Source organism: Myotis nattereri (genome assembly GCF_964212035.1).
Source record: "Myotis nattereri genome assembly, chromosome: 3".
Taxonomy (NCBI): Eukaryota; Metazoa; Chordata; class Mammalia; order Chiroptera; family Vespertilionidae; genus Myotis; species Myotis nattereri.
Window position 1 is genome coordinate 179,761,076 of NC_138077.1, and position 22,671 is coordinate 179,783,746.

The 22,671-nt window shown below is 58.7% G+C and overlaps 1 protein-coding gene across 6 annotated transcripts in view; it reads left to right on the forward strand.

Annotated features, from left to right (window-relative positions):
- Positions 1-22,671, forward strand: part of LRP8 (LDL receptor related protein 8) — a gene marked incomplete at its 5' end in the record, with an annotated part of 71,313 nt that overhangs the window by 24,712 nt on the left and 23,930 nt on the right. For all 6 annotated transcript variants that reach the window (XM_081087349.1, XM_081087348.1, XM_081087350.1 and 3 more), the window contains 4 exons: positions 10,410-10,532; positions 17,639-17,767; positions 20,786-21,163; positions 21,976-22,098. In XM_081087349.1, the coding sequence (XP_080943475.1) occupies positions 10,410-10,532; positions 17,639-17,767; positions 20,786-21,163; positions 21,976-22,098 (753 nt within the window). The remainder of the gene's footprint in view (positions 1-10,409; positions 10,533-17,638; positions 17,768-20,785; positions 21,164-21,975; positions 22,099-22,671) is intronic.

Consider the following 22,671-nt stretch of genomic DNA (forward strand, 5'->3'; position numbering starts at 1 on the left):
CTCAGCACTGCACCCACTCAGGATCCCCGTCCTGCAGACTTCCTGTGGGCCCTGCTGAGTTTCTAACCAGTCTCTTTGTCCCCCTAACGCCCCCATGGTCCTCCTCTGGGGCCCCTGATGTCAGCACCCTTCCCCTGTCTCCATGGAGCACCTACCCTGAGCCACTCGGGTGCTCTGATGTCCTCCTCACCCAGTTGCACACCAGCTGCCCCTCCTAGAAGCAGGTGCTGACCACGCAGGCTCGCAGCACTCAGCCCTGCCCACACATCTGGCATGCCCTCCATCAGCCCTCCCACTCTTCACCTGGGGAGGCACCCAAGGCAGGCTTGTGAGTGGGGCACACCTAACTCCTTTTGTAACCAGACAACCAAGGGGTCTGGGCTGCCTGTCACTACTTGAGCCAATTTAGCAGAGACAGGGTTGAATCATATATGAGCCTTTATTCCAATAATGTGGGCAGTATGGGAGAGCAGCAGGTCATCCACAAAAATCTGCTCTCCCCTTCCCAGAAACCAGCTGTTTATATTGGGTAGAAGGACAAAGATTACGTAGGAAAGTCAGAATTCCAGGCATGGGAAAGGAGGCAAGGTATAATGGTTACAGGTTACAGGCAATGAGGGCTGGCGGGGAGGGGGTGCCTCTGGGCACCTCCGGGGCAGATTACGGGCAGTAGGGACTGGGGATTGCAAAGGGTGAGCGCCTCTAGGACCGGATTGTTTATCTTTCCATACTGGTAGCGGTTCTCGGGGAAGGAGGATGGACTGCATTCCGATGTTGGCTCCCATGTCCCAGGGTATTCAACTCTCAGCCAGGTTAGATGCGCTTTCTCTAATCAGAACAGTACAGTCTCGGTTAACAGAGCATGATTAATATTTCTTATACTTGTAGCTAGTCCCCAATATTCTATTTCTACCTCTAACACTTTCTCCTCCCACGACTAGATGAGGAGACTGAGGCACGGGGAGGGTAAGGGACTCGTCTGAGGTCACTCCTGAGGTCAAGGGCAGCCTGAGGAGTGCCCAGGATTCCAAGGCCCATACCAGTCAGAGGCTCTCTCAACCACCACCCTCTCCCCAAATGCTAGCCTGGGTTTGTGGAACTTCCCCAGAGTTGCCCTATGAAGGGCTTTTGCAGCCCAGAGCCCAGCTACAATGAGGGGAAGGTTTGCATCTCATGAGGCTGGCTTCATGGTGGTAGCTGAGCCGCAGTCCCTGGCTCGCTGAGCTGGCGGGATGGCCAATTTGGTGGAGGACTCCCTGGCCTCCTCGGGCTGCCAGCAGGGCCCTAGATCTTCACCTGGACACTGCCAGCCAGGGTGGGTGCAGCCTGGAAGGGCTGGCTGCAGACACTGCCCAGCTCTGACCTGCCAAAACTATGGCGACAGAATAAACACCTTCTGGAGAATTGAGCTTGCTAATGTTCTGCCCTTGGTGCTCTGGGCCCCAGCAGACCCCTCCTTTTGGCTTTGTTGGAGGTGGAGGGCGTTGTCAGACCATCAGCACTGATGCTCGAGTGGCCTGGAGGCGTGGGAGGGTTTTCCCAGTGAGATGGAAGGAGTCTGCTGCCTGGTGGAGCTGCACAAGCCCAGGCACCTGGCGGGACAGCCCTCGGTCTGCCCATGAGCGGTGAGTGGATATGGAGGCGGGGCAGCCAAGGGTGCAGAGCAGGCACAGGTAGCGGGCAGCTTGACGTGGTCCCTAGTTCCTGCTCAGACACGTGGCCACGTTCTAGGGGAGGGGGCCCAGTGGGAGAAGGAAGGATGGCTTCCAGAGTATGGGGAGGCCCCAGCAGGGCAGTGGCTACTGACTCTGAATTTATAGCCCCCGATCTGGAGCCACAGGAGGGAATGGGACCGCGCATGTTCCCTCCCTCTGCCAGCTTCACCTGAGCCTTGGAGGGTAATACCATACCTCAAAAGCAAAGGGACGTAGAGACCATCTTGTCCAACCAGTTATTTCGTGGGGAAGCAAGGCGTAGAGAAGGAGGACTTACACACAGTCACATGGTAGAGCCAGGCCCCCAGCCAGGGGTGGGAGAAACCAATGCTAATCCCATTCACAGTGAAATAATCTTTTTTTTTTAATTTTTTAAAATTGATTTCAGAGAGGAAGGGAGAGGGAGAGAGAGAGAGAGAAACATCAATGATGAGGAAGAGTCATTGATTGGCTGCCTCCTGCACGCTCCCCACTGGGGATCGAGCCTGCAACCTGGGCATGACCTGGAATCACACCGTGACCTCCTGGTTCATAGGTCAATGCTTGACCACTGAGCCACACCGGTCAGACTGCAATGAAATAATCTTAACCTTCAAATAAAAGCCAGCAGCCTCGCTGGCACAGACTTACGCAGCTTCACAGAGTGACGCCCTCGCTCTCAGGCATCCTGCGGGGCATTGAGGCTCCCTGGCTGGCCAGCGAGGAGCTGGGGGTAGTGGAAAGCGCATACCAGCCTCCTGAGCAAGAAGCCCTGGGCCAGCACAGAGGGTGTGCCCCAAGAGACCCACCCAGTCCCAGGAGATGGATTTCCCAATAGTCGGTGTCACTGTCCTTTACCACCAGGCTGACCCAGTGGGGCTCCTCCGTCCAGCCTAGTTGGTGAAATCATTTGCATTTTCCACTTAGCCAGGGCTGCTTCTAGCATGGGCAGCCACTGCCTCCTGGCCAGAGGTGCTGTCTGCCTGAGGAGTGGGAGGAAGGACTCCCCCAGACAGGCGGGCATCATCTCTCCCTCATTCACTCCACACCTCCAGGCTGTGGGGCAGGAATGACTGGCCTGTCTCCTGCTCCCTCTGCAGAGGCAAACCCTATCTAAGCTGCTGACTGAGACACAGCCCCTGGTAGGAAGGGAAGGGGGAGGGGGCACCCACAGCACACTGGCAGGTCTGACTCGTGCAGCTCTGCCCTGTGTGGGTTCTCGGGCGCCTCTGGCCTGGCTTCCTCACTCCTGGCTGCAGGGCTCTGTCCAGGGAGTCCTGGGTTCCCCACTTGAAGCCAGTGGGGAAGTGGAGCCATGGAATCTCCCCACCCCCAGTTCAGGAAGGTCCCATGGTCAGAGGAGGCTGAGTCCCCACTGGGGCCAGCAAGTGCTCCAGCCGGAGTGGAGGGGCCGGTGGCTGGGAGCCAGGCCGGCTCTGGCTGGAGGTCGCAGGGCCTTCCAGCCTCCTGTCCTCTGGAGGCTTCCACGCTGAGGGTACCCTGTGTTTTCCTCTGGCTGATTCCTGGAGACCTACAATCCTAATGCCAAGCGGTGGCCCAAACCCAGGGTGGGCAGGCCTATCCTAAAAGATGGGCAGAGCCATGGGTACCCCTCCATGCCCTGCCTGCTCCTCTAAGCAGCACCCTGCATGGTGCAGCCGCCAGCCGGGACCCATGCTTCTCTCCACCTCTCCCACTCCCATCTCCCCCACCCCTCCAGCTGCCACTGGCCCAGTACCTCCTGCATCACAAATCACTGGGACAGGAAGACCCCTTTGTCGCCGGTCCCTCGGAGACGCTCGTCTTCCCCGTGGTGACAGGGAGTCCCACATACCCCAGCGAGGGCTTGGACCTCCCTTGGTGACAGGGCTGGGGTCGGGCAGTGTCCGAGAGCAGCTGGGCTGTGCTGGGCCTGGGGGAGGGACTTGGCCGTGGAAAGCCCCAGGTGACCTTTCCGGGGGGGCCTCAGGCAGCACCATGAACCACAACCTTCTCTGTCTTAAAGTTACAGACCCAGAATGTCCGCTGTCGGGGGTCCTTAAAGGTCTGTTCCCATGAGGAAACTGAGGCCAGAGTGGGAAGAGGTCACACCGTCTGTCAAGGGGCAGGGCCATGGGTATTCTCTGAGCACCTTGGTGTCAGGCCCCGTGTGTGGCCGTGTGAGGGGGCCGCTGCGATGAAGGAAATGCTGGGGAAGCATAACCGAGGGGCCAGGGGACACCAGGCTGAGGCCACTGCCCAACTTAAAAGCAAGGCTGCCCTCCCCAGGGTGGTCCCCTCACATGCAGCCCTTTACTCTTCCATCTTCTCCAACCCTTCACAGGCTTGCCCCACCGGTTCATTTCCTCTTTCTCCCTCGGTGGGAGGAGAGGCTGGGCGAGGAAGCAGACTCAGATGTCACCTGCTGATGGATGGTGGTGGCCAGAGCCCCGGAGCTCGCCGGGCCCCACAAAACCTGGAGCTGAGCCCCGCCGACCACACTCTGGGTGTCGGGACACTGTGGGAACGGTCGTCTTCTCTGGCACCACCAAGACCCTTGAGTCTGACTGTCAGTGTGTGGACTGAGACACTGTCCCTTGTAGGGATGGAAGGTGGGGGCATCCACAGCTCACTGGCAGGTCTGACTCATGCAGTGGCTGCCCTGAGTCCTGCCACAGGGCGGAGGGTGAGCGGACCCGTGGCGCAGTCTCAGAACCTTGGTTACTAGGGGGTGAGAACTTAAGCGCATCACACACCTGGGGAGGCATCAGGGTCAGGTGTGACCCACAGCTGCCGAGAGCCCGGGTTTCATGGCCCCACCAGGCCCGTGGGCGGAAATGGGGAAACAGCTGCTGAGCTTCCCCTCCTGCTTCCTGGAGTGCAGCTTCACGTTCACGTGGGGGTTTCACTGGGAACAAGGGTTCCTCTGCTTAACATAAAGAGCGAGTGCTCCAGGCCCTGCTGGGACGCAGCTCCCTGCCAGGCCCCGCCGCAGCCTGCAGGACGGCTGGCTCTGGCTGGCTCTGGCGGTGGGTGAGTGGGCGCAGGGGAGGGGCTCCCCGAGGGGGTGCAGGTTGCTCTGGGCCACCGGCTCCTCCCCCTCTCACTCCTGCTGTGTTGTTGCCGAAGCCAGAGAACACTCGGGGTCTGTCGTCCTTTGACTGGGGTGACAGTTTAATAGTAGCTTCCTGGGCTGTCATTTAAATCTGCCTGCCAGGTTAGCAGGCCAGAGGCGGGCTGGCACGCCCCCTGCCCCCACCCCGGATCTTCCTTCTGCTGGCAGCGGTTGTCTTGGCAACGCCAGGGTCTGGCGAGCTCTGGGAAGGGTAACCGTGGGGGGAGCAGCCCTTTCATCTCCCTGGTTCGGGTACAAGTGGCCCAGCTGTCTTAGGGCTGGGCTGCAGGGCCGGAGCCAGGCCACCCGGAGCCAGGCTGCCAGCGCTGGTCCAGGCCGGGAGAGGAGGTGGGAGCAGATGAGTCCCTCTGTGCACTGACCGCCAACGTGGGGCTTTACATTTTTGCCCTCTCAGGCTCTCGCCTGCCCTGGGAGGAGAGGGGACATGCCCCAGTGTTGAGCTGGAACCCACCTAGCCTATGGGTCTCTGTCCTCACAGAATATTCCCCGGGGCCCAGAGTCTGTCTGTAGAAACCAGAGGGCAGACAGAGCCTGCAGCCCTGGCGTCTCGTCTTCCTGTCCTGTGTGGCCTGCTGTCAATCCCCCTCCCCCATGCTGGGCTCTCCTCTGGACATGTCCCTGCTCTGAGGACTGGGATGGTGTCTCGTCAGCTTCGCTCTGGGCCAGGTACTCTGGGAACGCCTTCTCTAGTCACTGCTTGGTGGAGCCGGCCCAGGGACAGAAAATTGGATACGAGCATCTGCTGTGTGACCACAGGCCAGTCTCTCCCCTCTGGGCCTCATCTGTAGAATGAGGGGCTGGCACTGCAGCGGTGTCTCCCGGGGTGTGGTTCATTAGACCACTTGTTTCTGGGAAAAGGACATACATGGCAACCAAAATAGAAGTTGCTTGGCTAACAAGTTTGGGAAATGCTGGAGGGAACTGTCAATTCGATACCTTTAGTGCAGGCTTTCTCGGGGCTTTCGTAAGCCAGTGGGCACCGTGGATCTCCAAGAGGGAAAATAAGTGTCTTATCCCAAACATCCGGGAGGTTGGCCACCTGCTCCATGTCCTGTCCTCTGCCGGCCTCCTCCTCTGCTAGGGAGGCCCAGCAGCTGAGAGCCGAAAGTTTGGTTGGCTGCTAGGAAGCAGCCCTGTGCTGAGCCGATGCTGGGTGTCTCTGGGTGAAAGCCAGCCCCTGCACCAGGCTCTGAGGAGGTGGGGCGAGCTGGCCCTGACCTAGGGAGCTCCCAGGTCCCCAACCCTGCCTGGCCATTCTGTCCATGTCCCAGGCCCTGTGACCCTGGAATGCCCTTCGTCGCTCTCCTCGCTCCCACAGCTTGGCCGACTCCTCTTCCTTGAATACGGTCCCTTCCTCCCGGAAGCCTTTCCTGACCCCTAGACGTGGTGGGACCGGGAGTCAGAATCTCTGGGTGCAGGTGCAGCCCTCCCACGGACAGTGCTGTGACTCTGAGCAGCCACTTCCTTCTGCCCCTGGTGTTCTGGCTTATAGAACGGCCGAGCTCATAGAGGCCTTCGAGGCTCTGACACGACAGAGCCCTGTGATTGCCAAGAGGAAGCCACACCAAGCGGTTCCACCTGGCAGCCCAGGCTGATCTCTGTTTTGAAGCCCCCTGTATGCACGGGGCTGTGGGATGAGCGTGGGAGGGAATAACTGAAGGATGCACATTGTCTTGGGGAGGATGCCTCTGGGGGTGGGTGCTGGCAGGTGCCGAGTGATCATAATAATTTCACAAGATCACAGACTCTGGGTACAGAGAGGGGCTTCAGATGCAGTCGGCACCACACCTCCACTTCCATATGAGGAGGCAGGCCCTCATCTGTGACTGATGGGCCCAATGTCACACCCACAGCTGGGGCTGCTGGCTCCACACCCCGCAAACGTGCGCCTTTATGCTTTCAGTTTATGCACTTAGCCCACTCACCAACGAGCCTGTGTGGTGAAGCAGGGAGATTATCCCCGAATGCAGATGAAGAAAGTGAGGCCCAGCCCTAGCCGGTTTGGCTCAGTGGATAGAGCATCGGCCTGTGGACTAAAGGGTCCCGGGTTCGACCCCGGTCAAGGGAACATGCCTGGGTTGTGGGCTCGATCCCCAGTGGGGGGCATGCAGGAGGCAGCCGATCAATGATTCTCTCTCATCACTGATGTTTCTATCTCTCTCTCTCCCTCTCCCTTCCTCTCTGAAATAAAAAATATATTAAGAAAGGAAGAAAGAGAGAAAGGAAGGAAGGAAGGAAGGAAGGAAGGAAGGAAGGAAGGAAGGAAGAAGAGGCTCAGAGAAGTTATATAACTTGCCAAAGGTCACACAGCCCACAGGTGGCAGAGCAGAGTTCGTTGGACCATGGGCTGTCTGACACTTTCCTTGGCCAGCATTCTTGTTATAAACAGCCATTCCCACTTCCTTTGTCCTGGGTTTCCCATTCTCCCCCTTGGCCTGTGGAATCCCAAGCCCTTTGTGGCAGCTCATCTGTTGCCATGGCACCAGATTATGATGTCGCAGACCCTGGATGATTACATACTGCTCCTGGGCTGTGGAGTACAGGGACCCACAGAGGTGGGCATTGTCCAAGGGGCGACTGGCATGGAGGGACATGAATCCCTGGAAACAGGGAGCCACGGCCTCCCGCCCAGCTGGGGAATCACCCCGGGAGCTGGAGCCAAGGCTGCCACGGCCAAGAGAGCGGGGGCTGGCACGGCTTGTCCGACACCTCGGAAGACTGCCCAGCCCTCATCGCTTGGCAGTGCTGATGCAGCCTCTTGACGAGGGGCTGTCGGCTCACTTCCCTGGACAGCCGGCACCGGGCGCTTGCTCGGGTCCCCCAGGGGAGCCTTTTGGCCTCTTCTGTGTCCGTGCTGCACGGGAAGCCACCGCCCCCACTTGCCCAGAGCGCGGAGGAACTGGCCCAGGGTCACCCGGGGAGGAGGTGGCCGTGCCAGGATTCAGTCTCCGCTCTGACTCCAAATCCTTCCACGTTGTTACACTTGAGACAGGCCCATCAAGGTGGTTTAGTCTGGTCCCCGACCTAAAATGGCAGGCTGCCCGCCTCCGTTTCCCCAGAACAGCCCACGAGCAGAGCACCCGTTGGCATCGCCCAGGTTCATTCTGCTCACACTTAAGGGCACAATCCAGGAGAACACCTCATGCAGGTACCTCCGGGCTATGTTGATCTGCCTGGACCAGTGGCTCCTGGAACCCAGTCACGCTGCATTGCCAGAGTCCTCAGTCCTGTATTGCTGAGATGGCTGAGGGCCTTAGTGGAGGGAGCCTGTGCTTTGGCAGCTGCCACATGGAATTGAAATCCCACTTCTGCCACCACCACCCTCACCTCTTTGAGCCTCAATTTCCTCTTGTGTAAAATGGGATTAACAGCGGCTACCAGGGCATCTGACTATGAGGTCAAACTGTGGCCCTGCTTCCACCCATATGTGACTTTGGGCGTGTAACTTAGCACCCCTGGTTTTCCCCATGCGTCAAGCGGGACAGATGGGCCCCTTGTCGTGGGGTTTCCTGGGAAAGTGCCTCACATGGGGACTGGCACACGGGACACACTCCGGGAATGTAGGAAGGAATGTTTCTCTTTTGGATGCTGAGCTTCTGGTGGAGAAACACTCCGCTGTCCCCGCTGGGAATGCCCAGGTGCTGTGGTCATCACTGTCCTTATTTCAGGTGATTATGGGCCATGATTTACCTAATGGTGGTATTGATATCGGTGACCTACCATACCCCATGGTGCAGGGCTCGAGGGCTGCGCAGGCTCCTAGCCTGAGTCAGGACGGCTGGTTCTGGTCCCTGCCTTGCTGTTCCCCTGGGCTGACCCCGTCTCTGAGCCTCAGGCTCCCCATCTGTAGGTGGACTCTGATTCCTCTGGTTTCTTCTAGCCCTGCACAAAGGTGTTCTCCTATGGAAAGTGTGAAGAAAACATCCTAGCATGCAGATATACTGCAAGGATTCCACTGAAAAGAGAGGCAGGCCCAGCCGGTGTGGCTCAGTGGTTGAGCGTCAACCTATGAACCAGGAGATCACCTGGTCAGGTCACATGCCTAGGTTGTGGGCTCAATCCCCAGTAGGGGGTGTGTAGGAGGCAGCTGATCAATGATTTTCTCTAATCATTGATGTTTCTATCTCTCCCTCTCCCTTCCTCTCTAAAATAAATAAAGATATATATTTTTTAAAAAGAAAGGAGAGGCAGAAATTGGATGGATTCAGGAAACCCAGTCATGTTGCTCCAGAGGCAGCCCAAGGGCCTGTGGGAGGATGGACATAATCCAAGCTGGCCACTGGGAGGGAGCTTCTGGGGGGAGGGGGAGCCCTGGCCCAGGATGTGCGAGCAGAGGCTGGGCAGCTGTGCTTCCATCGGGCTTGAGCCCCCAATTAGAGCTACCCCTTCAGGTCCTGTGCTGAATGTGACATAGCACCTACGCTGGGGAGCATCAGGCCAATGGAGGGACAGGGAGGAGAGCACCCCACTGGACCCCGTGTTCCTGTCCCAGTTCCGCTCCCAGCTGTGAGAGCTCAGCCTGCTACATCCCCCATGAGACCATGGAACACCCATTTCCTTTGCTTCTAATTAAGACTTCAGACCATGAAAACAGCAATAGCTGCTACTTATCGAGCATCTGTTATGTGCCAGGATCTCTGCTGCGTGTTCCTCATACATTACAGCTTGCTTCCTTCTTCAGAGCCCTTTGCTCCTTCTTCCCATCCTATATAATAAAAGCCTGACATGCAAATCAACTGAAAGGCAGAACCACCGGTCGCGATGACACGCACCGACCACCAGGGGGAAGATGCTCAACGAAGGAGCTGCCCCCCCGCCCCCCAGCATAGCAGTGGGCATCCCCCGAGGGCTCCTGCACTGCAAGAGGGCACAGGCTGGGCTAAGGGACCCTCCCCACCCACCTCCCCATGCATGATTTTCGTGCACCGGGCCTCTAGTTATATAGATAAGAAAACAGGCTCAGAGGTTAACAACCCCAATGTCAGACAGACCAGAGGCAGAGCTGGGATTCAAACCCCCTGTGTGGAGGCCTCCCCCGCCCCTCAGACTGGAAGCACCCTGGGGACAGACTGATTTGGGTGTCTTGCCAGTAGATTCTCTTTCTACCACTCTGAACAGAGGATATCTCATTAATCTTGCCATAAAACAATCATTCATCTTTGATTTATTATCACCAGCTTTCTGGTGCTTACAGACGAGGCCTTGACTTTGGTCTGGTTCGGGGAGCAGGTACAGGGACTGAGAACTGGCGGAAGGGGCTAAAGCATCTGCCCTAGGTGATCAGGGAAGACTTCCTGGAGGCTGTGACAGTGGAACTAGACTTTGGGGGAAGAGAAAGGTGTGATAGGGAACAGGCATGCCCTTGGTGGATGGATCCTGTCACACTTGTTGGACTTCGCTCTGAATTTGGAGGGCAGGACAGGTGTCACCTGTCTGCCTCTGGTGCTCGGTAAAAGCCTCTCTCTCCTGTTCTCTCCCCTCGGTCGATGGGGCTCCCTGTGACATAGGGGCCATGGAAGGCCAGGTGGTCGAGCACATTCTGTCCTGAAAAAGCTTCCTGTGCCCAGCAGGCCCCTCACGCTCTTCTCCTCGCCCCACAGCCAAGAAGACTTGTATGGACACCGACTTCACCTGTGACAACGGCCACTGCATCCCCGAGCGGTGGAAGTGTGATGGCGAAGAGGAGTGTTCTGACGGCTCCGATGAGTTCCAGGCCACCTGCCGTGAGTCCTGTCCCTCGGGCTGCGGGCGGGGGTCTTGGGCTTCGGTGTCCTCATCAGATCTTCCTTCGTGGGAGGTTGGGAGGCTCAAGGAAGGTGATCTGTCAAACACAGCCCGGACTCACTTTGCGCTGTGCCCTCGGGGCTCCTGGCAAAGGGCAGGTGAATCTAGTAGCTGGTGTCCAGCATCCTGCTCCGGGCTGTCTTCGCAGCTCCCTGGCACACTGGGCCCTGCTCCTGCAGTACCAGGCGCTTCTAAGAGAGCCCTTCGAGCCTTCGGCCCCGAAGTAGCCATAGCACATCCTCCAGCCCCGCGCACCCCCACTACCTTTTTGAGGACTCCAATCATAATTCTAATACTAACAACGGCTGGTGCTCGTGAAGCGTGTACTGTGTGCCAGGCACTGTGCTGAGCTCTTTGTGTACGTTAATTCCTCTCATCCCCACAGCAGCCTCATGAGGCAGGGACTGCCACTTTCTGAATTTTACAAAGGGGGACACCGAGGCTCAGGCCCAGCCAGGACGTTGAGGATTCAGTTCTTTCCTCTGCCCTGGGCAGCTCTGCCCGGGTCCCGGCCTCCATGGCCGGCTGGCGGCAGCCCAGGCAGCAGGGTGAGTGGTTGGCAGAGCTGAGCCCCAGGCCTGCCCCACACTCAGGGCTTTGTCTCTCCGTGATTTCTTTTCCAGGCTCTAATCCTCAAAGCAAACTTACACCAGCAGGTCATTCTGTGACATTTGTTAAATTAAAAAGGGAGCTGAGAAGGGGGCGGGGAAGGACCCAGTGGTCCTGGAGGCAGAGCTTCATCCGAGTGAGCCTGAGACAAAAGACGGGAGGGGGGGGGCGGATAAGCATGTGGAGGGTGTGGGGCTGGGGGTACTGCAGTCACAGCCCCACGTCCTGTTAGGGGTACAGTTGTCCCAGAGGCAGAGGCAGGGACAAGGAGGCCAGCATCCCATCTAGTCCCATCGAGGGCTGAGCTAGTGATAACTGGGTTTCCTTGTCTCCTAGCAACAGAGCTACCAGTCTCGGAGTGAGAGAAAGAGAAAGGGGGAGAGAGAGCGAGCAAGAGCAACCCAGCCTAAGACAGGGCTCCCCAGCTCCCTTCCCTTTTGCCCTCACCTTCCCTGCATTGCCCCAGGCCGGATCCTTTCCTCACCCACCAGGTGCCAACCCCTGCGCTGTCCTGGGGGTGCCTGGCAGGGGGCAGCCAGCTCATTGTCTTGAGCTTCAAAAGGAACAAAGCCCAGCCACACCCACTGTGACTCTCATCCTCAGGACCACCTTGGCAAGGGGGTGGGATGGCCCCCCATTTAGAGAGAAGAAAACAGGCTGGAACAGGTTCACCCCTTGCCCAAGGCTACCCAGCTAACAAGGGGCAGAGCCAGTGCCGCCCAGCGGCCGTGCAGCCTGTGCAGCCCAGTGCGTGTGTTTGGGGAGGGGCTGTGGCCACAGGGGGCTTTTCCACCACTGCAGCCAGCCAGCTGGGCCACCCGCCCTCATGCCAGCAGCTACCCTGGATGCTGGGGCAGAAAGGGAGCGGGGAGCTGCATCACCATTATTACCGGGATCTGTCTTGCTGCCTGAGAGCTGTGCTCCCCTCTCCCCACTTCTCTGGGTTGGTGTCCCTTTTCATCTTCCTCCTGCCACTGGGTCCTGCCCACCCTGCTGGCCTGCCCCTCCCTCACCCTGCCCTGCCCCGTGTCCCTGTCTTTGTCCTTTTTGCCCACTTAGCACTTGCTGCCTTCCACCCCGGGCCTGCTTGGCACCCAGCTCTGAGGCAGTTACTGGCGGCCCAGAGCAGTGGAGGGCCTTGCTTCCGAGATGCTCAGGTTGTTGTGGCTGGTCTGCCTCCCGTGACAACAGGCTCCACAGGCTCCCTGAGGCTTGAGAGAGCACCCATGGGAGCGTAGCCAAGGCTGCGTCCAGGGAGGGAGGAGCCCAGCTCTCTGGGTCCTCCCAGTGATTACTGTGAGGTCCTCTGTGGGCCCTGGTTTCCCACATCCCAGAATTCCCAAGACCGTGATCCTAAGATTCCTAGACTCAGGATTCTGAGATACTTTCTCCTTTGCCTGTGCCCAGCTGGGACACGAGCTCAGGACCCCACTTCCGGTCTAGAGTTGCATGGTCAGAGGTGGACAGGCCTACGGGCAGGGAGGACTGCCTGGAGGAGGTGAGCCAGGGGGGACCTCGAGGGTCAGGCAGCATTGGAGGGCCTGGTAGCAGGCTTCCTGACTGAACAAGAACCCTACAGCCAACCCGCTGCCCATTGAATTGGTGTTGTCATAGCAACCTTCACAGCCTACCAGGTTTCTGGGGATTGTGCCAGCTCCCAGGATTGAGCCCTCCCCACCCTCAAAGAAGGATCATAGGCAGTAGTAAAGTGTGGTGAGTACTACGGTGTTTGATATTATTGGGTTCAGGTCTTCTAACCTGTGAGGCCTCAGGCAAATTGCCCAATCTCCCTGGACCTCAGCTTATTCATCTTTAAAATGGGGGTAATGGTATCTGCCTTGCAGTGGATGTGAGGATCAAATGGAAAACTGCTCGCAAAGTGTCAGTGCTGCAGTAACGGGCAGTGTTACTTTCATTACTATATTTTTACTTCAGGCCCTCTCCCTCACATACCCCAGTTTAAAATCTTAGAATAGTATAAGTGAGGGGGGTTGCATCGAGAGGGTAAGGGATCTGGGAGCAGCCCCCATTCCTGCATTCCTCCACGACGACTGGGGGACTGGGGTTTCTCCCAGCTCTCTTTCCTCTGGTTCTGGATTGTCTGTCAAACACAGCCAGGAGTCACAGTAGGAAAGCCTGGGACATTTGCCTAATGAAAGTAGCATCGCAGCTCTAATTATAGCGCATTGATTGGGGACGGCTCAGACCCACCTTCAGGCATCTGGAGGGGCGGGAGGTGGGGAGTTTGGTTCAAGGTGAGTGAGCTGCAATTCTTGGTGCTGCTTATTGAAAATGAGGGTTTATGCATGAATCTTAGAACCTTTCCACCTGGAAGCAGACCTCACTGATTAACCAAGAGTACCTTCCTATCTATACTAATAAAAGCTGAATATGCTAATTAGCACTTTGCCCCGTGTGAAGGAGCTGCTGCAACCACCCCTTCTGCACCGGCAGCAGCTGGACACTGAACGTTCCCAGGGCCCGAGCTCTGGTCCCCTTGGAGCCGGCAATCCCCACTTGGAGGTCGGCTGCCCTTGAGCCCCTCGTGACCTGACACACACACGTGCCGGCTCAATAAGCAGCCGCCAAATACTTTCATTCTTTTATTCAACAGACATTTCCCTTTTTATTAATTTGCGAGCTTATGAATTAGAAAAAGTACCCACGGGTTTGGATTTCTGGGGCAGATTCTCTGGGAATGTGTAAATGCCTGTAGCCTCTCCAGCGTGCAGTTGGGCCCTCGCCAGCTGTGCAGGATTCCCCACGTCCGAGACGGCGGGTCCCTCGCTCCTGCCTCTCAGAACCTGGGGATACTTGACCAGCAGGCCGAGGGCTTCCCTCAGGCATCCGTCTCAGGGAGACAGACAGAGACAGGCACCTGCGTTCTGGGCTGGGGCAGACCGTGGTGGGCCATGATAACGTGCATCCCCAGGGGGGAGACCAGGGCCCTTCCAGCCCTTTGCATTTGCATTTTATGAACTAAAACAAGGGCCATTCTTTTTTGAGCTTAGAGTTTCTTGCAGGTTCTGAGAGTAGGCATTTCCATGTTTCCCCATTTAAACCACCCACCAAATCTAGAAGACTGTGTAACCCCGTTTTCAGATAAGAGGAGCCAGAGTGCGGAGAGGTTAAGCGATTTGCTGAAGGAACTCGAAAGCCCAGGCTCTGTCGCCCACCTCATGCTCCCCAAGGCCTTTGGCTTCAGTCCTCCTGAAAGTGGGTGCTGGGCGGCCACCTGCCATCTTGCAGACTCTGCCTGAGCTGAGGCCCCTCGAGCCTCCTTCCTTCAGCACCCTCTCCACCCCAGGGATGCTGGGGAGACTGACAAGGGTGGGGACCCAAGGGGCCTGCTTTCTCTTGTGATCAAGTGCAAAAAAGTCAAGCAGTGCGTTTGGAGGTGCGTCCTGGAATGGAAGCCCAGCTCTGCCCCTCACTGCAAGACTTACCCTCTCCAGGCTTTGCTCTCCTCGTTCGTAAGAGGAAGGTAATGACCGTGCCCCTCATAAGGAGACCTGCACTTCCCAGGGCCCGCAGTGAGAGGCCTGGCCCAGGAGCCCGGAGAGCACGGTGCGCGTCCTGGCTTTGGGGCAGAGCCACATCACAGCAGAGACGGGGAGGTTCCGGGAGAGACGGGCCGTTGGAACAGCCAGCATCCCGTAGCCTCAGCAGGTCCCTTCCCCTCTCGGACCTCTGTCTCCTGTCGCTCTAACGGCTGCTCCTCCATGTGACCGCCACGACCCCTGGAGCCTGGCATTCCAGCATGGCGCCTTGGCGCTCTGAGGGCAGGAGGGCTGCTGTCAGGCGCTGCCGAGTCCTCCAGAGCCTATAATTAGAGCTGTCTATTTAGGGACACGCAAATGTCTTATTAATTATAAAGAAAGGAAGCGGACGGATTGTTTAATCATTGTCCTTGCTGAAAGGTTATGCAATTAACTGTATAAATATTCATTAAAAGTTCAAGCGGTTGCCTGCTGCCCCGGGGTCTGCAGGACCAAGCCCCAGAGGGGGTGCGGGTGGTCGAGGGACCTTCCAGCACCTGGGATGTGGGGCAGAGTCTGGAGCTGTTCTGAGCCACTTCCCCACCCTCAGGAGCCTGTGGGGGTTGATGGGAAGGGTAACCTGGACTCTGCTTCTCGCCACTGTGCATTTTGGCCATTACTTGGTCTCTCTGAGCCTCCGTTTCCTCATCTGTGACATAGGATGAGGGACCACTACCCTGTTCCACTCCATGGGCAATGCTGACATGACCATCTCTATGAATGGTGCCCTGGAATTCACACTCACAGCCTGCAGGGCCTGCTTACCTGGCAGGTGAGGGTAAGGGTGAAATGGGGAATTGTCAAATGCGCAGCGTGGAGCAGGCCGACACACTGCAGGTGCTCAGTGCACATGACTTCCTTCCAGGTCCACGGTGAGGTGGTTTCCTGAGGCCTGGCTCAGGGACATACAGTCGCCTTGTCCCTCCACCCCATTGCTCTCTCTGGGCTTGCAAACATATAGAACATCGCTATCATTTTTCTGGGGGTGAATTTAAAAGAGGTGAAATATCCTATATCTTTTGAACTTGCAGAATGATAACCTGGAGGTTTCCCAAGGGGTGCATGGGAATCACTGGGGTGGGGGGTTTGCTAAAATGCAGATTCCTGACTCTGCCCTCGAAGGCTGGATTGAGCCTACGATGGGCTGGAGTATTTCCAACAGCCACCACACCCTTATCCCTTAGTCAGGACTCTCGGAAATGCCGGTCAGCCCCAGCTCCCTGTGTTCTGATGGGCCCCGAAGGGGAAGTGCTTACTGAGGTCCCACAGTGTGTAGTGCCCCCTCCCAACTCCCAGGCCCCTCACCACGCGGCACTGCAGCCCCAAGGCCGCCCCAGACTCGACACAACAGTCACTTGTTAAGGGAAATGTCTGTAACATGAATCCTGCATTCCCAATGGGTTGCCTTGTAGTCCATGAAATGTCGTCCTAGGGATAACTTTGGGGTCCATACTGGGGGCCAAGGAACTCCTCTCTCATGGCACAGTAGTGTTTGGAGGCCAGGACGCAGACTCCTGCACCGCCACCCCATCTTGTCTGTGCCCTTTTGTCCAGCCCTTGTGGCCTCTCAGCCCAGCTATGGAAGTAAGAAGAGAACGAACTGGTCTGGGATCAGAGAGAAGAGTGAGGGTCAGGCAACAGCCACCAGCTGCTTCCCAGTGCAGTGGACTGTCCGGCTGCAGGCACCAGACACAGCTGACTCTGAGTCCTCACTCCGTCCTTAGCCAGCCCTGTGATCGCCGCCGTGTCTGGGGCAGAGCAGCGCTCGGTAGATGCTCGCTGAGAGAATAAGCCAGTCCTGTGTTACCCGGGAATTAGTATCGTCAGTGCACTCAGGGCTGGGCGGGCCAGTCCTAAGTTCTTCCCAGACATAACCTTAGTCCTCATAACAACCCTATGTGGTAAGGAATAGTATTATCCCCACTTTAATGGCACAGAGATGAGGATTACTGGCTAAGGTAGCTCGTCAGTGAGCGGCCGAGCTAGGATTTGAACCCAGGCAGCCAGGGGCCAGAGCCCAGGCCCTTGATGTCTGTGCCACAAGATAATCCTGCCCCTGCCGAGTTCCTGTGAAGAGGAAGACTATGCCTGGCACGTCCTAGAGACCGCTGTGTTCGGGAGCCGCCGCCAAGGTCTCAGAGGCGCCCGCCTTGGCTGGGGCTGCCCCGCGGGTCACCCTGAGATGCTCAGGATGAACGCCACCCCCAGCCCCCATCAGGTTCTCATTCTTTCTTCCAAATTGAGAATCAAGCCTGGGGCTCCGGGCCCCTGACTGAGCCAGCCTCTGATTGCAGCTGCAGTAATTATAGCTGTGTGGTCCCGCTGGGCCCTGCCACAGGCGGCTGCTCTCAGCAGCGGCTCCCACCATTGCCGGGATTGGAGGGGGTGAGTTGTATGGTGGGTGGACGGGGGGGGGGGGAGGGGGGGGGCTGTTGAGGCCTTGGTGAACTCTTCAGATCTGCAGGTTCAGATCAATGAGGCACTGAGACCCAAATGGGGCATGTCTTGCCCCAGGACACAGCTGGGAAATGGCAGAGATACTTGCAGGGCATGGAGCTCCGTGTTGCTGGAGCTTAAAGGGGAGGTTTGGACCGAGGGGAGGTGGGGCCGTCAAAGCAGGCGGGAGTTGGCCGGATCAAGGAGGCTTGATCGCCAGGGACGAGGAGGGTATGAGACAGAGTTAGGTAGGGGCCGTGGTGGAGTCAGATACAAGATTCAGAAAGTCTTCAGGACAGACAGGGGCTTCTCAGATGAAGACACCAGACACACGAAACAGGAAGGCTTTGGTGGATTCCCAGGGCCTCAGGCCAGGTGGCTGGGGCCAAGCAGTAGGACGGGCTGGCACCAGGCCCTGTGTCCTCCTTGGCCAACCCATGCACATGTGTCTGTCTCCACAGCCAAGCAGGTGTGTCCTGCAGAGAAGCTGAGCTGTGGACCCACCAGCCACAAGTGTGTGCCCGCCTCGTGGCGCTGCGACGGGGAGAAGGACTGCGAGAGCGGAGCGGACGAGGCCGGCTGTGCCACCCGTGAGTCGGGGTGGGATCCCTAGGTCTGCGCTGCACGGCCAGGCAGCCCCCGGGGGCGTGATCGGTGGAAGGAAAGGGTGATGATCAGGACACTAGTGATGGCCAGGCACTTTGGAGACACTGTTTTCTTTCATCCTCACAACCACCTCACAAGCAGTCATTATCATTCCCATTTTATGGGCGAGGAAACTGAGGCTCAGACAAGTGAGGAAAAGTACTCAAGGCTGAGTGCTGGCACTGAGATTCAAGTTCAGGTCTGGACAGCAAAGCCCATGAGGTGTTTTTTACCATGCCTGACATTTGCTCATCCATTCCATGTCTCTACCGGTCCCCGAGCAAGGGCAGGGAGAACAGATGGGACCGCAGCAAGAAATGGTGGTGGCCTGGGCCAGGGCACTGGTAGTGTCCGGGGCAGGGGGACAGATTCCTGAGGTGTGAAGGACTGTTGCTGAAATCTCAGATTCAAGCGCAACGTCACAGGGCAGAGAGGACACTCCCAGCGGCCTCGGCAGGGACAGATGGAAGTGGTCACTGGGGCAGTTCCACATCACTGAGCTTCAAACACAGATTATCTCCATCCCAGGGAGCAGGCCAGCAGGGCCTAGGCCAGTGGGGAGCGTGGCTGGGCCGCGCTGGTTTCAATTTGATGGGCTCCTACTTTGTGCAAGGCCTGAGCCAGGCTCCGGAAGGGACAAGAGGCGCGTCCTACAGTCCTCCCTTTGGGGCTCATGACTAACGGGGGGGACAGGCTGGCTGTCGATAACCAGGCTGTGAGGCTGGGCGGTCACTCGGGAGCTTTTGCCAGGCATGTGCCCACCACTGTCTTCCACCCCACTCCCTACGCCAACCTCTGTGTCTGCATCTTACCCACCCTTCCTGGCACAGGGGAAATGCCCTGTCCTCTGGGGGCTTCTGAGTTGCAGCTCTGAGATTCTATGTCTGGGGTATGTGCCTGAAGCAGGAAGCATCTGGGTATGGGGGAGATCCTGACGGGGGCCAGCAGTGTCAAAGCCCCAATGATGGCATTGGCTCTTTTCTTCTTTGTGGGGCCTCGCCGCCCATGAGAATCCTCTCCCCTTCACACCCCCACAGTCAGGTGCTTCCTCGGTCACAAAGGCCATCAGCCGCTATTGCAGGGGTGGGAACAGCTCTAACCAGAGCCTGGCATGCGGTAGCAGGAAAGTTCCCTGTCAATCATAGCAGCTAGACAGGGTGTTAGATGGTTTTAGTGGGCTTCTCTGCTACAGCTCCCAACGTGGGGAAAGGAACAAGAATGCTTCCCCCACCGTCCTGTCCCCAGAGTTTCTTCCATTTGTGAATGCTGTGAGTGGGTCTCTGGGCACAGGCCTGAGAATACAGATCTTAAAGTGGCCGTCCGCTTCAAAACGTTGGAGGGAATTCAGTATAGAGAAGTACTTCCTTCCAGAACTCTGAACAACGTGAGTCCTCGCTCCCTGGACATGCACACGCCGAGTCTGGACGGGAAGGAGTGCAGCTAATCTGGGCATCAGCATAATCGTGAGGGGCGGACACCACAGGGTGACATGTGCTTTTCCCACCACAGCCCCAACATCCCAAAAGCCTAGAAGGGGAAAAAATGCTTCTGTCAGAAACCTGACAGAACTGTCAGCAACATGTGACTTGAGCTGCCTACATTGTGAAACTGAAGGCATTGTTCTATTTTATATTCAGTAACAATGAAAAAAAATTCCATCAGAAAAACAGACTCTTGGCGCCCCCATGTGGAGGGATCTGGTGCTACCACCTCGTTACCTGCGGCCACAGCCAAGCCCCACCTCAGCCCCCCAGCTTGTTCCTGGCCTCTGTGTAAGGAATGAAGGAGGCAAGGAGGTCGCTGCTCCGACACCAGCTTACACTCCAGGAGAAAACCAGAGTAGGAAGGAAGAGCCCCCAACCCGAGTCCTGTTTCCCTCGTCACCCTGGACCGTGTGACCCTGAGGAAATTGCTCCCCTCTCTGGGCTTGGTTTCCCCGTCTGTAAACTGGAAGCTGGGCTGGTGATCTCTAAGGCCCTCCCAGCCTCTCAGCTCAGAGCAGCCCACCAGAGAGGGAAAGCCCAGGACCCCAGGCAGGGCCAGTGACCTTTGCCCTTCACTACTGCACACCCCTCAATGAGCCCTCGCACCCATCCACAACACACCCGCCCACTGCGGGGAGCCCTGGGCCGGGCCCTCAGCGCCACGCTGGGTTGGCCTCAGAGCCAGTGCCATGCGGTGTGTGGTCCTGGGGCGGTGGAGAAGGATGTGAGACCCAGACACCGAGCATGATGTGAAAGGCACCGGCAGCAGAGCGGGAGGGGGGCTTCCCGAGCAGGGAGCAGGGAGTGTGTTAGGAAAGAGGTGGCATTTGGGCCCTCGTCAGACGAGAACCCATCTCTGTAAAGTGTAGAGACAGTGGTGGGCAACGTATATACCAGCCGATGCAACAGCTGGAGCCAAAGCCCAGAGGTGGAACGTGCGCAAAAGGTCTGATCAGAGCAGGGCGTGTGCTGGAGAGAGGGAGGCCATGGCCCAGAGCAGGGGCTCCGTGCTCGTGGCCGTGGGTGCCAGGCCCGCAGACGCAGATGGTGCAGTACCGGCCGTGGGCGGGTGGCGGGGAACCCGAGCGGCTGAGCTGTGCTGTCAGGAAACAGCCCAGACCCTGTTCCCTGGAAGGGTCAGTGCCGTGCTACATAGCATTTCCTGGGAACATCACGAAGGCCTGCAGGTGGCGCCCTGCAGCTTTAGAGGCCCTCCTAGCGCCGCGGTCCAGCGGGCAGGGAGGCTGGGAGGCTCCGGGAGGGAGAGTGTGTTACACACGCACGCACACGCACGCACGCACGCACCCGCAGTACCTGGATTGGAAGCCCCCTTTGCTGTCCCTGGCGGCACGTCCACCATTCAGGCCCCAGCAGGGCTCCTTCTGGCCCAGGGGTGTGGGTCCGGCCCCTGCAGCAGGACCAGCGGCCGGGTGTCCGGGCCGGGGTTCGGCGGGCCGACCGGCTGTCTGTCCCGCGCAGTGTGCGCCCCGCACGAGTTCCAGTGCGGCAACCGCTCGTGCCTGGCCGCCGTGTTCGTGTGCGACGGCGACGACGACTGCGGCGACGGCAGCGACGAGCGCGGCTGCGCCGACCCGGCCTGCGGGCCCCGCGAGTTCCGCTGCGGCGACGGCAGCGCCTGCGTCCCCGAGCGCTGGGTCTGCGACCGCCAGTTCGACTGCCGGGACCTCTCGGACGAGGCGGCCGAGCTCTGCGGCCGCGCGCGCCCGGGGAACGCGACCGCGCCCGCCGCCTGCGCCGCCGCCCACTTCGCCTGCCGCAGCGGCGAGTGCGTGCACCGGGGCTGGCGCTGCGACGGCGACCGCGACTGCAAGGACCAGTCCGACGAGGCCGACTGCCGTAAGCGCCCTCCTCCGCGCCGCCCCCCGGGGTGCGCGGCCGCTCCCTGCCCGCCCGGGTCGCCCCGCTTGGCGGCGGCGGACCCCGAGCTGGGGAAGCGGAGCGACCTGAGTTCACGTGGCTCCTAAGCTGCGGAGCTCAGGTCTGACTCCCGAGGTCAAGGGTCTGCCGGGTACCTGTGTCCTGGGATGATGCCCTCCCTGTCGCACCTCCCACCCCTGCCCCTTTCAGCCCCAGGTAGGGGGTGCGCTCAGGAACTCCGCCGCGCTCCTACCTGCTGGGCCTGCTCCCCGGAGGCCTCCCCTGGCCTCCCACAGGTCCCCCAGCTGCCTTCTCTTATAAGGCATCCCACGCTGTGCCCCACCACCTGCCCCCGCACCCCGACCTCCTAGGCCTGGAGGGCGGGGAAGCTCAGTCTCTGGGTCCTCATGCCTGGTACGCGAGGGCACACAGTGGTGCTCAGAAGGGTTTGCTGAAGGGATGAAGTCATTACGAGATGAGCACCAACTCTGAAAAGGCCCTGTGTCCGCTGGGAGGCAGCCCCCGGGAGAGGCAGTGGAGGGAGAAACAGGAGACCTGAGTTTCAGTCCTGGCTGTGCCGCCAGAGTGCCCTGGGACCCTGGTGCGGCCTTCCCCTCTCTGAGCTTCAGTCTCCCGTCTGTACACTGGAAGTGCCTTGGTCAGGTGTCCTTCGAGGTCGCCCGAGCTCAGCCACTGGTTCTGTGCTTGCCAGGGGTGGACGGGGAGGCGGGCAGGGGAGCCGCCCCAGCACCGCGCTGGCTCTGACCCTTTGCCTTGGCCTGTCCTGGCAGCACTGGGGACCTGCCGCGGAGACGAGTTCCAGTGTGGGGACGGAGCCTGTGTCCCTGCAGTCAAGCGCTGCGACCAGGAGCAGGACTGCCCGGACGGGAGTGACGAAGCTGGCTGCCTAACGGGTGCGTGCGGTCGGAGCGGAGGGGCAGCAGCCTCCACGAGCGCCCCGGGCTCTCCCCAGCTCCAGCGGGGAGAGCAGAGCTGGCGGCTGCCTCCCCTTGGTCCCCGAGATGCATCTTCCCCCGAGCATTGTCTGCCCCCACACCACCCTGACCCCCTCCCTGGGGTCCTAGTGGCACCAGGACTAGATGTTTAAGGACTGCAGGAAAGGGCACGGCCGGAAGTCCAGCCCCACCATTTGTCCAGGTCCAAGTCTGCAAGTGGCTTTTCTCACTTGTTCCCAGACTGAGCAGAGGCTGTCCTCCCCAGGGAGCCCCCTACTCCTCAGATGGCTCTTCTGGTCGTCACTCACCCCTGCAGGAGGAGAGGCCCTAATCTGTTGGTCATCACTCACCCCTGCAGGAGGAGAGGCCCTAATCTGCTGGTCATCCCTCACCCCTGCAGGACTAGAGGCCCTAACCTGCTGGTCATCCCTCACCCCTGCAGGAGGAGAGGCCCTAATCTGCTGGTCATCACTCACCCCTGCAGGACTAGAGGCCCTAACCTGCTGGTCATCCCTCACCCCTGCAGGAGGA